The sequence below is a fragment of the Cystoisospora suis genome (assembly GCF_002600585.1).
Source record: "Cystoisospora suis strain Wien I chromosome Unknown contig_1660, whole genome shotgun sequence".
Lineage (NCBI taxonomy): Eukaryota > Apicomplexa > Conoidasida > Eucoccidiorida > Sarcocystidae > Cystoisospora > Cystoisospora suis.
In genome coordinates, this window is record NW_027154460.1 from 1 (window position 1) to 11,925 (window position 11,925).

At 55.2% G+C, this 11,925-nt stretch overlaps 3 protein-coding genes across 3 annotated transcripts; 2 read left to right on the forward strand and 1 right to left on the reverse strand.

Moving 5' to 3' along the window:
- Window positions 1–1,130: 1,130 nt before the first annotated feature.
- Window positions 1,131–2,634, forward strand: CSUI_003679 (uncharacterized protein; the record flags this gene model as incomplete). The annotated part of the gene is made up of 3 exons (XM_068063874.1): window positions 1,131–1,560; window positions 1,940–2,041; window positions 2,460–2,634. Coding segments are annotated over exons 1-3 (354 nt in total), but the record flags the coding sequence as incomplete, so codon positions are not given.
- Window positions 2,635–3,543: 909 nt separating this feature from the next.
- On the forward strand, window positions 3,544–7,943 carry CSUI_003680 (uncharacterized protein). The gene is made up of 11 exons (XM_068063875.1): window positions 3,544–4,569; window positions 4,722–4,762; window positions 4,858–4,933; window positions 5,108–5,264; window positions 5,447–5,523; window positions 5,793–5,974; window positions 6,152–6,325; window positions 6,632–6,704; window positions 7,062–7,130; window positions 7,269–7,331; window positions 7,789–7,943. Exons 1-11 carry the CDS (start codon window positions 4,341–4,343, stop codon window positions 7,887–7,889), a joined length of 1,242 nt encoding a protein of 413 aa, XP_067924149.1. The 5' UTR covers window positions 3,544–4,340; the 3' UTR covers window positions 7,890–7,943.
- Window positions 7,944–8,404: 461 nt separating this feature from the next.
- On the reverse strand, window positions 8,405–11,918 carry CSUI_003681 (surface antigen 2). Its single transcript, XM_068063876.1, has one exon. The coding sequence runs from the start codon at window positions 9,436–9,438 to the stop codon at window positions 8,905–8,907; it is 534 nt and encodes a 177-aa protein (XP_067924150.1). The 5' UTR covers window positions 9,439–11,918; the 3' UTR covers window positions 8,405–8,904.
- Window positions 11,919–11,925: the final 7 nt, after the last annotated feature.

Here is an 11,925-nt window from a genome sequence, read left to right on the forward strand (position 1 = left end):
TTGTGTTGCCCGGCATATCAATCGGGAGAATGCGTCTCTTATTGTGCTTCCCCTGTGAGCGAAGGGGCTCCTGGCAACACTACGCACTACTGCCGACTAGTCTACCACGTAGTGTATCCTGCTGTATGAGGCTATCCCAGCACCCGGCTGCAAAGGAGGACTAGCCGCGGTGCACTCAGCCTAGCTCGCCAACCCGTGTCTCGCAGAGACACTCGTGTTCGACGCAAGCACAACACTATGTTCGTGCGGCAACCGTTACACTGCGCGTGACAGGGTCATAGTGGAGGGCCGAGAAAACGAACCCAAAGTGAATTGCCATGATCATTTCAGTCCGGCGGCCGTGGGAGACTGGCCGACTGACTGGATTTCAGACGGTGACGAGGCTGGACAGCGGGAACCAGTGTGAGGATGGCTCTCGAGGCCTCGACCCATGCTCTTGGTCTGTTCGGTTGTGACTGACGAGCCTATCTGGCTCGTGTCTCCTGTTAGTTTCTGGCGGTCTCGCGCTGTTTCTGACTCTGATACCTCGGCGCAGGTCGTTATACGTTATACCGCCCTCAAGCAGCTCGGGCTCCATGAATTCGCGCTTTCCTCGCAGGTGAACAGTCTGTGCTGGGGTGTCGGATACCCCTTCTCTGCAAGAGGACTGTACGCGGAGAGTCGTTGTGCACAGTGCGCAGGCTTTGTTTGAGTAATCTTAGCAAGGGAGCCCGAGGCTACAGCTCAAATGGGTTGACGGTGGCACCGCCATCCTGCGGTCCGCGGCACGGCGACAGCCGTTCTTGCTCTCTGTTAGCTCCACTTAACCTCCTAATAAGTTTTCCTTTTACCGACATCGCTTTCCGGCGTCGACAGGGTGGCATCCAAAAAAGGCAATTGCCTCCTTAGTTGTTCGGCCGTCTGGGTGTCCAGCAGCACGGGCTCAGTAGCAACTGGAGGCTTCCCTCCTGTGAGGCCGATGCGCCATGTGAATACGTTCTACTGAAGCCCCCTTCTGCGGCCCGCCGGCGCGCGGTCGCCGCAAAGGGTTGCAGCCGCGCCTGGACTCTGTCAAGAAACACCGTAAGCTCCGTGTCACCTTCGTGTTTGATGCTCCCATGTCGTTCACGCGCAGTTACTTTGCAAATAAGTGTGTGTCTCTGCAAACCGGTGCGTCGGGTGTAGTACGCGGTAGAGGACCCGCACATGGGGAGGCAGAGACAGGAAAGGAAGGGCAAGGGGTTGCCGCGATATACGGCTGCGGCGCGTCAGCCAGGCGGGTTGCGGTCCCACCGGGGAGGCGGACCAGAGCAACCCGCTTCCGGTTCCTGCTTTCCGCCCACGACATCGCTGACGCGGACACATGAGGTCTAGTGCCTGTCTGTGCTTGTGGACCTCGATTTCTTCTATTTGCTTCGAATTTGCGCAACCCGGTTTTTGTGTTTTAGCGCCTGTTCAGAAGCCAGGCCGGTTTGCTTCGTTCTTCCCCACACATCTTCAAAATGTCGCAGCCTACGTCGCCTACGATTTCGCCGAGCACACCCGTTGGAGGTGATGCGGAGGAGCGCCAACTGGAAATTGGTGAGCTGCCCGAAGATGTCGAACTCCGCGGGTCCTTTCATCGAGTATCACCGTCTGGGTTACGCAGCTGCCAGAGACTGCAATGCGTGGATAGTACTGCTTTAGAGCCCGTGCCGGACCTCCCACGTAATTCTGCAGTAACGTGCTGCGGGACGATGTGCGCTGAGCACCCTTTCTTCCCCTCGTGAAGGTCAGAAGTCGGAGTGAGTCCTGTGGCCCCTTTTGCAGCGGCTCTACTGAAAGAAAGAAAGAACGCAGCATTCGGAACGGAGGACATAATCCGCGAAGGAAGGGTGTGTACAGGGGAACTTACATGAAGAAGACGTTCACACCGCGACTGATTCCGCTTGCGGCGTGCGTATCTTGTTTGTGATGGCAGAACGGAGCCCGACAGAGGGCCCCGGATATGTTGACAACGAGACTCGCAGCCTGGGCGACCACAGCATAGGAGTCCCTTCCCAAGCAGGACCGGCGAAGACAAGTAAGTATTCTCGCCGCATGCGATTTGGCGGAAAGGGCCGGTCTGTAACTGATGTGGCTAACCACGCACGTGTTAGGCGTTGGAGCCTTCGAGTTTCGACGTGGTAGTCAGCGGTGCAGGTACAATTGTAGAAGGTAAAGCTCTTGGTAGACTGCTCGATGGGTTGTACAGCCGTAGTCTATGACAAGGTTGCTGAGGTTTGGATCCGAACGGCCGTCAGAGTGTTGCACCTTCGCTACTACCTCCTCCTCAGACTGCTGAACTGTAGGCGGTGGTCAGGGCAGGGCGCTGCCAAAACGACACACCGTCCCGGCAGTCCTACGCTTGAGACCGAACGGCAACCAGCACCGCCACCCCTGAACTGGCTTGCATGCCTGCATCCATACCTTCTCTTCGAGGCGGTTGTGTCTTCTTCCAGATATTTACGTCCCGACCACAGATGTCGGACAAGGCCGGATGCTTCTACCAACGATGGAGCCCATTGTGGCACCGCCGGGCCAGCAACAGATGATGTGGTTTAACCCTGCTGGGAGCGGGTACACGAATACGAGTCGCGGCTACGACCCTCGAGAGGGCTACCCCCTGATTTACCCGTATGTGCCTCTTGCCGTTCCACTGCAAAAGAAGAAGCGTGGTTTCTGCTGCTAGGCTTGTCGCAACGAGAAAGGCGAGATTGCACCTCCGTGAGAAAAAGGTGTAGATAACGCGGCTGTACTACACCCAAAGGCAGCCGAGCAGCTCTCGAACAGGAACCCGGTGCTGCAATCGCGCATTCTTAACAGCGACTGCGCTTTGCCGAGGAGCAGCCATAAGTGGCCAGTCCTGTCCCCGGCAAACTGTTCAGTGCGCGTCGTGTGGTGCTCAATTATGTTGGTGAGTTGCCGCAGACTGACCAAGTATTGACTTCAGTAGACAGTGGGTTGAGTGTACCTCTGTCAGATTCTCAAAAGGTGAAAGGGCCGCTGCAGAATAGCCGTGGACATGACACAGGTGATGCATACGCATGGTTACAAACTTTTATCCAGAAAAGTCAATGTGCGTTCTGATCGAACACCAAGATGACCAGTCGAGGTACGCCATAGGCGGCTGCAGAGACGCTTTCAACCATATTGGGAGTCCCCTAATGGAGTGCCGTGAAAGGGCGGTGGCACACAGGGGGCAGTGTTTCGTAAGCTAGAGGGTTCGAGCTGTGAACAGTTGTAGGGACGGTAACGCGTGTACTGGGGAGCGTCGCTCGCCCTTGTGTGGCTAGGTCTAGGACGCGAGTCACAAAGGATTGAGCTGTACTGCTATAACAAAACCAGAGACTCAGTGCTCGGTCGGTGACAGCAAGTACCACGCCTGGTCGGCGCACGTAGCGCGTTACTCCGCTAGGACTCCAGTATGCCACAACACAGGCAGAGCCCACGAGGCGTCAACCTATAACAGTTGTCAGGGGCGGTTGGGTCCGCGTGTAGTCTCTTTGCGGACGCCGCTTTTGTTTGTGCTGGTACGCACCCCAGCATCGTCCAAGTGTGGCGGGACGCGAGGTGGAACAGCGTCATGTGTCGGTGGGCCGGCGAGCTGATGCAGCGTGTGCCACCCAACACCGGGGGAATCAGGCTCTACCGCCGAAACTGCGAATGCAGTGTAGCCGTAGCGCTGAAAGCGCGTTCGCCAATTGCCTGCCTGTCAACAGGACGGCAATACAGCCCGCAGTTTCAACAGGCTCCCCGGTCGGAGTAGCTGCGGCCTCCGAGGTAGCGATAAACGCTGAGTGCCCAACGGCAAGGCTTTCTGCGGTGCCGCCGCGCGAGTGGGAGAGGATGTGCGGTCGGCATGGAGCCGACATGAGGCCGAGCTAGTGCTGACCATGCAGAAACTCACGCAAAACAAAAGAACGCGTCACTGGCACTTCCCATCTGCCACTCGGATCTGCATGCAGTGGGAGCTGACCATGTGTTTTGCCCGGCCGTCTCATGCTGTTGCTAGTCAGCATCTCAAGTGTTTTGTGTCTCGGCACAATTCGCGAGGGGGCCCGGTTCCCTTTCCTGTTGGAGCGGGCTTCCCATTGTTGGAGTTCTCATCTCGCGAGCCAGTTCGCCTCCTGCTGTTCACTTCTCCCTTCTGTTTCTTCTCTGCAGATGCGGCCGTCCCGGCCACAGAAGCAATACTGTTACCTTCAGCGTTGTGACTTCCCGGAGGGCGGCCCGCCGGGGATTGGGCTGCCATACCCTAAACCGACTTGCTTGTGAGCCGCGAGCAAGCGCTGCAAGTCCTTCTATTGTTAATCGCCAGTACCTTTATATTCTTTTGCCCTATGGCTTCTCAAATCCCTGTCTGCTCGGCACGAGCTCGTGTGGCGGAGCATGCAGTCCCAGATCCTCCTTCCGAAATTCCCGCTAATCACGACGACCCCGAGCGAGCGAGACGAATCCAGGAAAACCGGAAAAAAAATGACAAATTCTGGAGGGATATATTTGTGGAGACCGGAGTTCGCCGCTATCGCGCTCCTGTGGAGGAGAACATTTGGAAACAAAGGCTGACCAGTAAGTCACTTGCCCCAGGATATTTCTTCGTTTCTTTTGCTGGGTTTGACGCAGCCGGGAGAAGGCTCTCGTCGTGGTGGGTTGCTAACGGGGGGTGTCGGAACGACGAGTGTAATTTGTGAGTTTTGGGTGTGCTGTGTGGCACTGCGCAGTCCTCGCGGTATTTGTCATCATCATCGCGGGTATATCGCAGGTGAGTAATCTGACTGTCTTTAACAGACACGACACCGTGGTACCCCAATGAATATTTCTTGGCTTGTTCGTATGCACCCTGCCTTGTGCACGCAGGCGGTATACAGAGCTTACATCGATTTTCATTTCGGTTTCAAGAATATCGATGTGACCGATACAGAACGGTTAAAAGGTCAGTGTCCTTCATGCACTTACACTTGCTAGCAGCTGTACGGTGTCCCTTTTCCCCCGATGTAGCCCGGCCGAGCTGCCAGGATCCGCCCGTGCACACCGGTTGCGTATTCCGTTACACTCGGGACGGTCTTCTCTGTACGTAATCAGTTGCCCACCTACAAGACAACCTCAGGCTCCCGTTGTGACGCAAGCATCATTTCCCGTGTGCCGCGTTGCTTGCCGAGACTCCAATGGATGATCCAACCTGTCGTGTTTTTGTTTCTGTCAGAGGTCATGTTTGGAGGCAGTCCTTGGATTGTGCTGTGTCGATGGCCAGAGAATCAGAAGTGGTAAGAGTAGGCGAAGTCGTGGGTACCGACGTATTGCGGTCGGGTGGTCAGCGCCTCAACCGAAGAAGTCGCGTTCACAGGTCCACACTTTTGTCACCCCTGTTTTGAGATTAGAATCAGGCACAGTGACGGAGAACATCTTCAGCGTTCTGAACTTTTTCTGTGTTATTCCGTGCCTGCAGGAAGTTGCCAGAGCTCCTGGATAGACACCGGCAAGAACTAATGAAGTTCGGCAGTCTTGGAAGCATCGACTGCTCGGGTGAGGACGACCGAGGGTTGCCTGTGTGGAGGGTTATCTTTGCGCTTCGCATGTAAGCATCGGTCGCTCGCCGTGTGCATTCAATGAGAATATACCTTTTGTACAAATCGGCGCTGCTAGAGTCTTGGCAGTTATGAGCGGCGGGGACACGTAGCCGACGGCGTGATTTACAGCGGTCGTGGAGAGCAGAACCGGAAGTCGCTAAGCCCGATCTTCCTGGTTGCGTGTGTGCGGACTCCTTCATACACTTCATCGATGCATACGCTCAGCAAGTTTGCCAAGCGGAGCTAAGTTTTCAGAGCGTTTCCGAATCCCGTCGAGCACGGAAGCTATGGTCATAACGAACGGCAAGGCTCCTCGATTTCTGAATGTTTGGGCTTTGAAGAACTGGGAGAACCTTTCTTCATTCCTTCAGCGAAACACCAAGGTCGACGTGCGCACTGTTGAGGAGGTGCGTGCTTCCCTGTACGAGCAGCATCAGCGTTCGGTGACCGCAGTAGTCAGAACCGATTTCTGGGGGGGAAAGGCGTCGGCGTTGTTCGCTGTTTGGTGACGCTTTCGCCCTCGAGTCTGGGCCTTCGAGTTTCGAAATTCCGTGACACTCTGTCTCGTTTCTACTTTTTCACAGAATATTTCCTTTACGAAGCACTGCCTGTACCCGCCAGGTAGTCGGTGTCTCGTGTTCCTTCGCAAAGGTGGATTCACACCAGAGACAAAGAACAAAGTCATCGCTGGAACTCTTGGCAAGAAAGGCCAAACCCGCAAGCTGAAGGTTGTTACTGTGGATACAGGGAAATACCAGGTTCGGCGGAGAGAGCATATTGATGCTCAGCCCACACGTCAGTTTCTTGTGGTTGATTCAAGCCAGTCGCGACCTGCCCTCCTTCTTGAGCTCACGACATTGGCACCGCTTTTCTTGAGGTCATATGCATGTGGGCTTGATCCGTGGCTGGATGCGCCTGGCTGAACGCTTAGCGGTGCTGCGTTTGCAGTTGTTTCTTCGCTTCCTAGCTACGCAGAGACGTTGAGCTCGTCGGGGCCTGTTCGCTAGTGTTGTTACTTTCAGAGGGTGGGAGCGCGATATGTTACCGGTGCTACTGCGTGTCAGGTGAACGGCTTGGACATTGGACCTACCGCATTTTACGTGACAAAGGTTGCGTGCATCGCGAACATCAGCCCACGTAAGCGCCGGGTATAAGGAGGTCAGGGAACTCGTGCGCGTCAGTGTATGTGAACAGTGGCCGACCCTGGTGGGGATAAAGAGTGTTGGTGCTGTTGGACACGCTGCCTATAATCTGCGTAAAGCGGGGTTCCATGCGTCAGCTGGATGGTGTCCTGATGGGACATTTTGGGCCGGTTGTGTCGCTAACGTGACGAGCTCACCTAGCCAACAGGGCCCGGTTGTTTGAATCCGCGCTAGCCTTTCGGTTTAGAGAGGTTGTCGGTGGTACCCTCGAGGCTAGGGGGATGGCGTCAGAGAAGTGTACATGCATAGGCTCGTGCATGTACACTTCTTTTGGTTTTGTTTGCTTGCTCAGCGCCAACACCGGAGGCGAAGAAGAAGAAGGACGTTTCCAAGGACACTTTTCACCACGTCTTGTATGAAGGTACGTAAGTTACTGAGGTTTCACTTATGGCGGAGTTTCTCGCACCAGCGCAGCCTGCAGGCGTAACTGATGCCTGACCCTCTCACTTCACGGTGTCCCTCGTTGGTGCTTCACTCCTGCTTTCTGTCCTGACTCCAGGTGAACTGAAGGATACCCGGTCGCTGCTTGCGTTTGCGGAGCGCTGCATTGGCGCTAAGGAGAGTAAGCTTTTTCTCTTGGCACGGTGACTCTGTTGAACGCGGCGGACTGGATGTGGTTGGTGTGCTTGTGGAGTGCTACAGAGGACGGAGTTGTGTCTTCGTTTTCGTGTGCTTTCGGACCGTAGTGATCAATCAGTTCAGCATCAGTGACCCGTTTTTTATCCTAGCTTCAGTTCGTGATAACTCACACCTGTACGCTGCTCCAGCAGTCGGTTGCTTAGGTGGCGGGTGGCAACGCAAGTTGTCAGGNNAGGCTTTTTTCTTAGGTGGCGGGTGGCAACGCAAGTTGTCAGGTGCAGGGGTGCTCGCAGACAGTGTACGTCGCTGAGAGGATACCGGCTTACCTGGCAGTTTTTCAGGAACGTAGTGGGAGAAGCAGCATTCAGCCGACTGGCGGGGCAGTTCGTGTGCGCGTTTGTAGAACTCTGTTTTTTGTTTGCTGTGTCCAATGTTTGTAGACTCTTACGGGTTTCAGCGGATGGCGAAGCCACCGGCACTCCGACGGCGGAGTTCAGCCAGCGATGCTCCTCCGAAGAAAGCCAAGCGAAAGTCTGCGTGAACGTGCCGTGGTTACTTCAAGGCAGATGTTTGTTGGAGTGTAACGGATTCCCAACCCTTGTGTTCTGACCTTTAGCTACCGCTTTCTTCGTACACATTTCATGTGTCTCTGAACGTTCCTGCCATCATCTGAGGATACTCCCGGCTGCAGTCCAAGGCCTTTCTAAGGGGGTTTGTTCCTGCGACGGAGCGTGCGCTGGAAATTCAGTTGACCAGCTGCAGAACATTATATCTCGCGCATGGGCTCCACGAATTTCCTGTGGAAGTCTGATGTGACAACCCTAAAGACGTAATCTCCAAGTGTAAACCGAACGGCCTTTTCGGGCGCCAGTGTGTCTTTGAGACGTAACAAGCGCCAAGCTGCACTGCTTTTTCTAGAACGCTGTTTTACGGTATACCGGAGAACAACTGGTTTGAAGCTAACTGTAAACGGCCCTTGCCCGATCTGCGTTCTCCATCCGGACGGAATCTGTACACAGGAGTCTGTCTCCGCAGTAGGCAGAGTAAGGGACTCGTCGGAACCGTAGATTTGTGTTTCCTGCACGTTGACCGCTCCGTTTTGAGGACAAACTTGGGTCTGGCAGTGACGCACACGAAAATATTTCGAGTCTGACACACTTTGGGCAGGAACAAATACTGGACAGGGCACACGGCGAAGTAATTTCGGAGAAGACTCATGCCCTACCTACACTTGGGGTTGTTTGTGTTCGCATCGCATGCGGAGCCTTGCCTGGTCGTTCCCCTCTATCTCCTCCGTGTGATTGCTGCCCCTTTCAACAAGTTTCAGAAAAGTGAAAGAAAAGGGACAGCGGAGTCGACCACGTACGCGGTCCATGTCCCCCCCGACGGGCTGTAACAGCCACAAGGTTGATGAAACTTCGGACACAAGACAGACTGTCTTCACGGAAGACCCGACACTGTCCGTAGTACACTACTGGAAGCAGGGAGGCTGTTTCGAGCACTGCGTTGTCGTAGGCCCTCCTCCAGCGGGGAGCTTTTCCTTGACCTTGAGCTCGTCACACCGCACTTAAGATGCCGGACACGGCGAGAGCAGCTCCAAGAATACCAGCAGCGAGAGCCTGAGCACTACCTTGCTTTACTGTCACGTCCACCACGCACAACGACGACTCCTTCTTGTTTTTGCAGCCGACGCTGAACACAGTCGGCCACGCGTTCAACCACTTCGATTCTTCAGGCGTTCGCCATTTTCGGGAGGATTGATTCGCACCCGATGGGTCCACCCACTTCCAGTCTTTCGTAAGAGGAAAAAGTCCTACGTAGGAAACTGCCGTGTCAGCTGAGCAAGTGGCGCCCTTCCCTACGCACACTTTGTCCCAGTGATCAGGGGGCACTGGGTCCCACACGTCATGAGGGCACAGCAGCGTGAACGTCTGATTTTGCTTGAGTGAGACCTCATGGAGTAGCGAATCAGTGCAGTTGACTTTGGCGATATTTTCAGGGGGATAGGTTTGAGCGTTGCAGAAGCGCGACCACTGAAAGTAAGACAAGTAGGCTGTCACCGCCAAACGAAGAGCCAGTTCAGCCGCCATACTGTCACAGCTAGCAAGCTCGTAAAAAATCTGGAAGAGCTCAAGGAAATGACACGGGACACACGAAGCACAGGTACCATGTGAAAATTTTGCGGCGACGTATTTCTAAGGAGCTGACCGCGGAAAAAGAGAACAGCTGGCTGATGCTACCTAGAGCAAGCCGTACCTGCTTCTGGACGGGTTTGCTGGTGGCACCCGTCAGACCGTGTGCGAACGACCATGGGTAGCTGCCGGAGCGAATCTCAATAAAGGCTTGTGGCAGGTGTCAACACGTCTCAAGCAATCGGCTGTTTCACCCCTCTCGGGTAGAAACCGAGGCCGTGGCAAAAACAAAAGTGTCCTCTGCTTCCTCCGGCCGTCGAAGGGGTGAAGCTTACAGCCTTCGCTCCGCAATACAGCAGTGCGTTACCGATACAGTCCTCCGGTCGCCACGCTGCACCTCCGCACCCTGAGAAAGCATTACGCAAGCGGGAAACCGCCCTTGCCCCCCAAGCGCAATGGTTCCAAAACACCGGAGATACAAACTTCTTTTTCTGCGTACCCGGACAGTGACGCAAAGCTACACAGCGGCAGCGGGGGAGCTCCCCCGTCGGGGCTCCACTGCATGATCGCTAGCTGTGCCGGCCCGTACCGGAACGTGGCCAGTCTATTTGCCTGCGCCTCAGACCGGAGCGCGAACTGATCAACGTGACGACGTGCGCCGAGTGTGCAGCTGAGTAGGGGGGAACCTCACACCTGCTCTTTGGCGACTATACCTGAGCTCAACCGACGATGCGCGTTCCTCGCGGTCAAGGGATTGAGACGCGATTCCCCTGAAGCCTCGCCAGAATCGACTGCTTTCGTGACTTCCGCGAAACCAAAGAAAAAGACCGTCCTTCAGCGAACTCGCGGGACTACCCGGCGACGGCGCGAACAGCAGCTACACCTGCATATGCGCGGCCAGAATCCCTCCGGCCTGGCAATCGGGACTCAAGAACCTCGCATTGCCTTTTCTTTTTTCCGTTGCCGCAGAGCCTTATCTTGAGAAACGGACATTGCGAGTATGGGAGAGAAAACTGTTCCCAGTCTGCAAAGTGCACTGAGATATGCGACCGCCCGGTTCTACGATATGTTTGCGCAGGTGCAGACTTTCCGACAATCCTCTTGCCAGAGCTTTTGCAGCGAACCGGGACCGCCACAGTTCAGAAAAGCAGACGCCGGGAGAAAGAAAGACAGGCTAGTAGACACTAACAGAGGCGAGCAAACCGGAACGGGACTATAAACACTGCGTACACGAAATCGCGGGGAGCACCGGATATCTGGGCACAAAAAAACCGCGAGACCCCCCGTGGAGCAATGCCCCCAACAACAGGTCCCTCGGACACAACAAAGACGAGAGGCAGGGCTTCCTGCGGTAGCACGGCCGTGAAACGCAGGTAGCGAATGGACCTGTGTCCCGAGTTTTAGTGCCTCGCACCCGACGCCAGTCTCGGATCTCCTCCCCTCCACCACTAACTATCGTACAGCACAGGCAGGTACACAGAACACAAGCCAGCGGGGATAGCCCATCACGCGTACCCACTGTCGACGGTGACCCAGTGGTCCATCCAGCCCAAAATGACGTCCCTCTTCACTGTCGTCGACACGGGCTCTCCATCACAGCATGAGAAAGCCCGACACACACCGTCCTGCTTGGCAAATCGCCATCTCCGAAGGCAATACTCTAATCCATCCCCCGAGTTGCCCCCGCTATCGGAGCCAACCGTTGGCTCCCGCGACTCTGCCTCTTATTTGCTAAGAGAGCAGGCGACTAACCTCCAGTGGAATCAGCGATCGCCCCGTCAGGAAAACGCTGCCTACCCTACAACATCGTTTTTGCCTTAGATCCACTCGCCGCCCTACGTGTGGCTCTAAGGCACGTGAGTCTGCGTAGCTCAAAGTACACCTGTCAGTGGGACAGAAGGAATAAGCCAAGCAGCAAATCTGCAGGATACTCCCTCTCCTTCTCCGGACCACTTTAGGTACGAACTGATTGCTCTACGGTGTTCACCCGGGTCCTCAGATAAGATTTGCCGCTGTGCTTTGCGGAAAAGAACCAGGCGCACTGAATCCTCATTACCCTCGCCCCTTCTTTCTCCCGCAGTGCACTCCACGTAAACTGATCATCGCAAGAACAGGAAAAATACATCGATGGACATCCCCGCGACCGGTCAACATTTAGCCGCAATACAGCGAAACACCTTCGCACTCTTACGAGTTTATCAGTTTCCGTCGGCTTGTCCGTAGAGAGGGACACCTTCCCTCCCACAAACCCAGCTCGTTCCGAAAAACGCTTCTACCATCAGCGACCCGAAAACACGCAAAGAGACTTAACCGGACCCGACCACCACGCAGCGGCACGCATTTTCCACATACAACAAGCCCCAAAACATTCTGAGATACACTACTCACCTCCCAGCTATAGCCTATGGTGCACTTCAGATTCCCTGTCGGAATACCACAGATTCT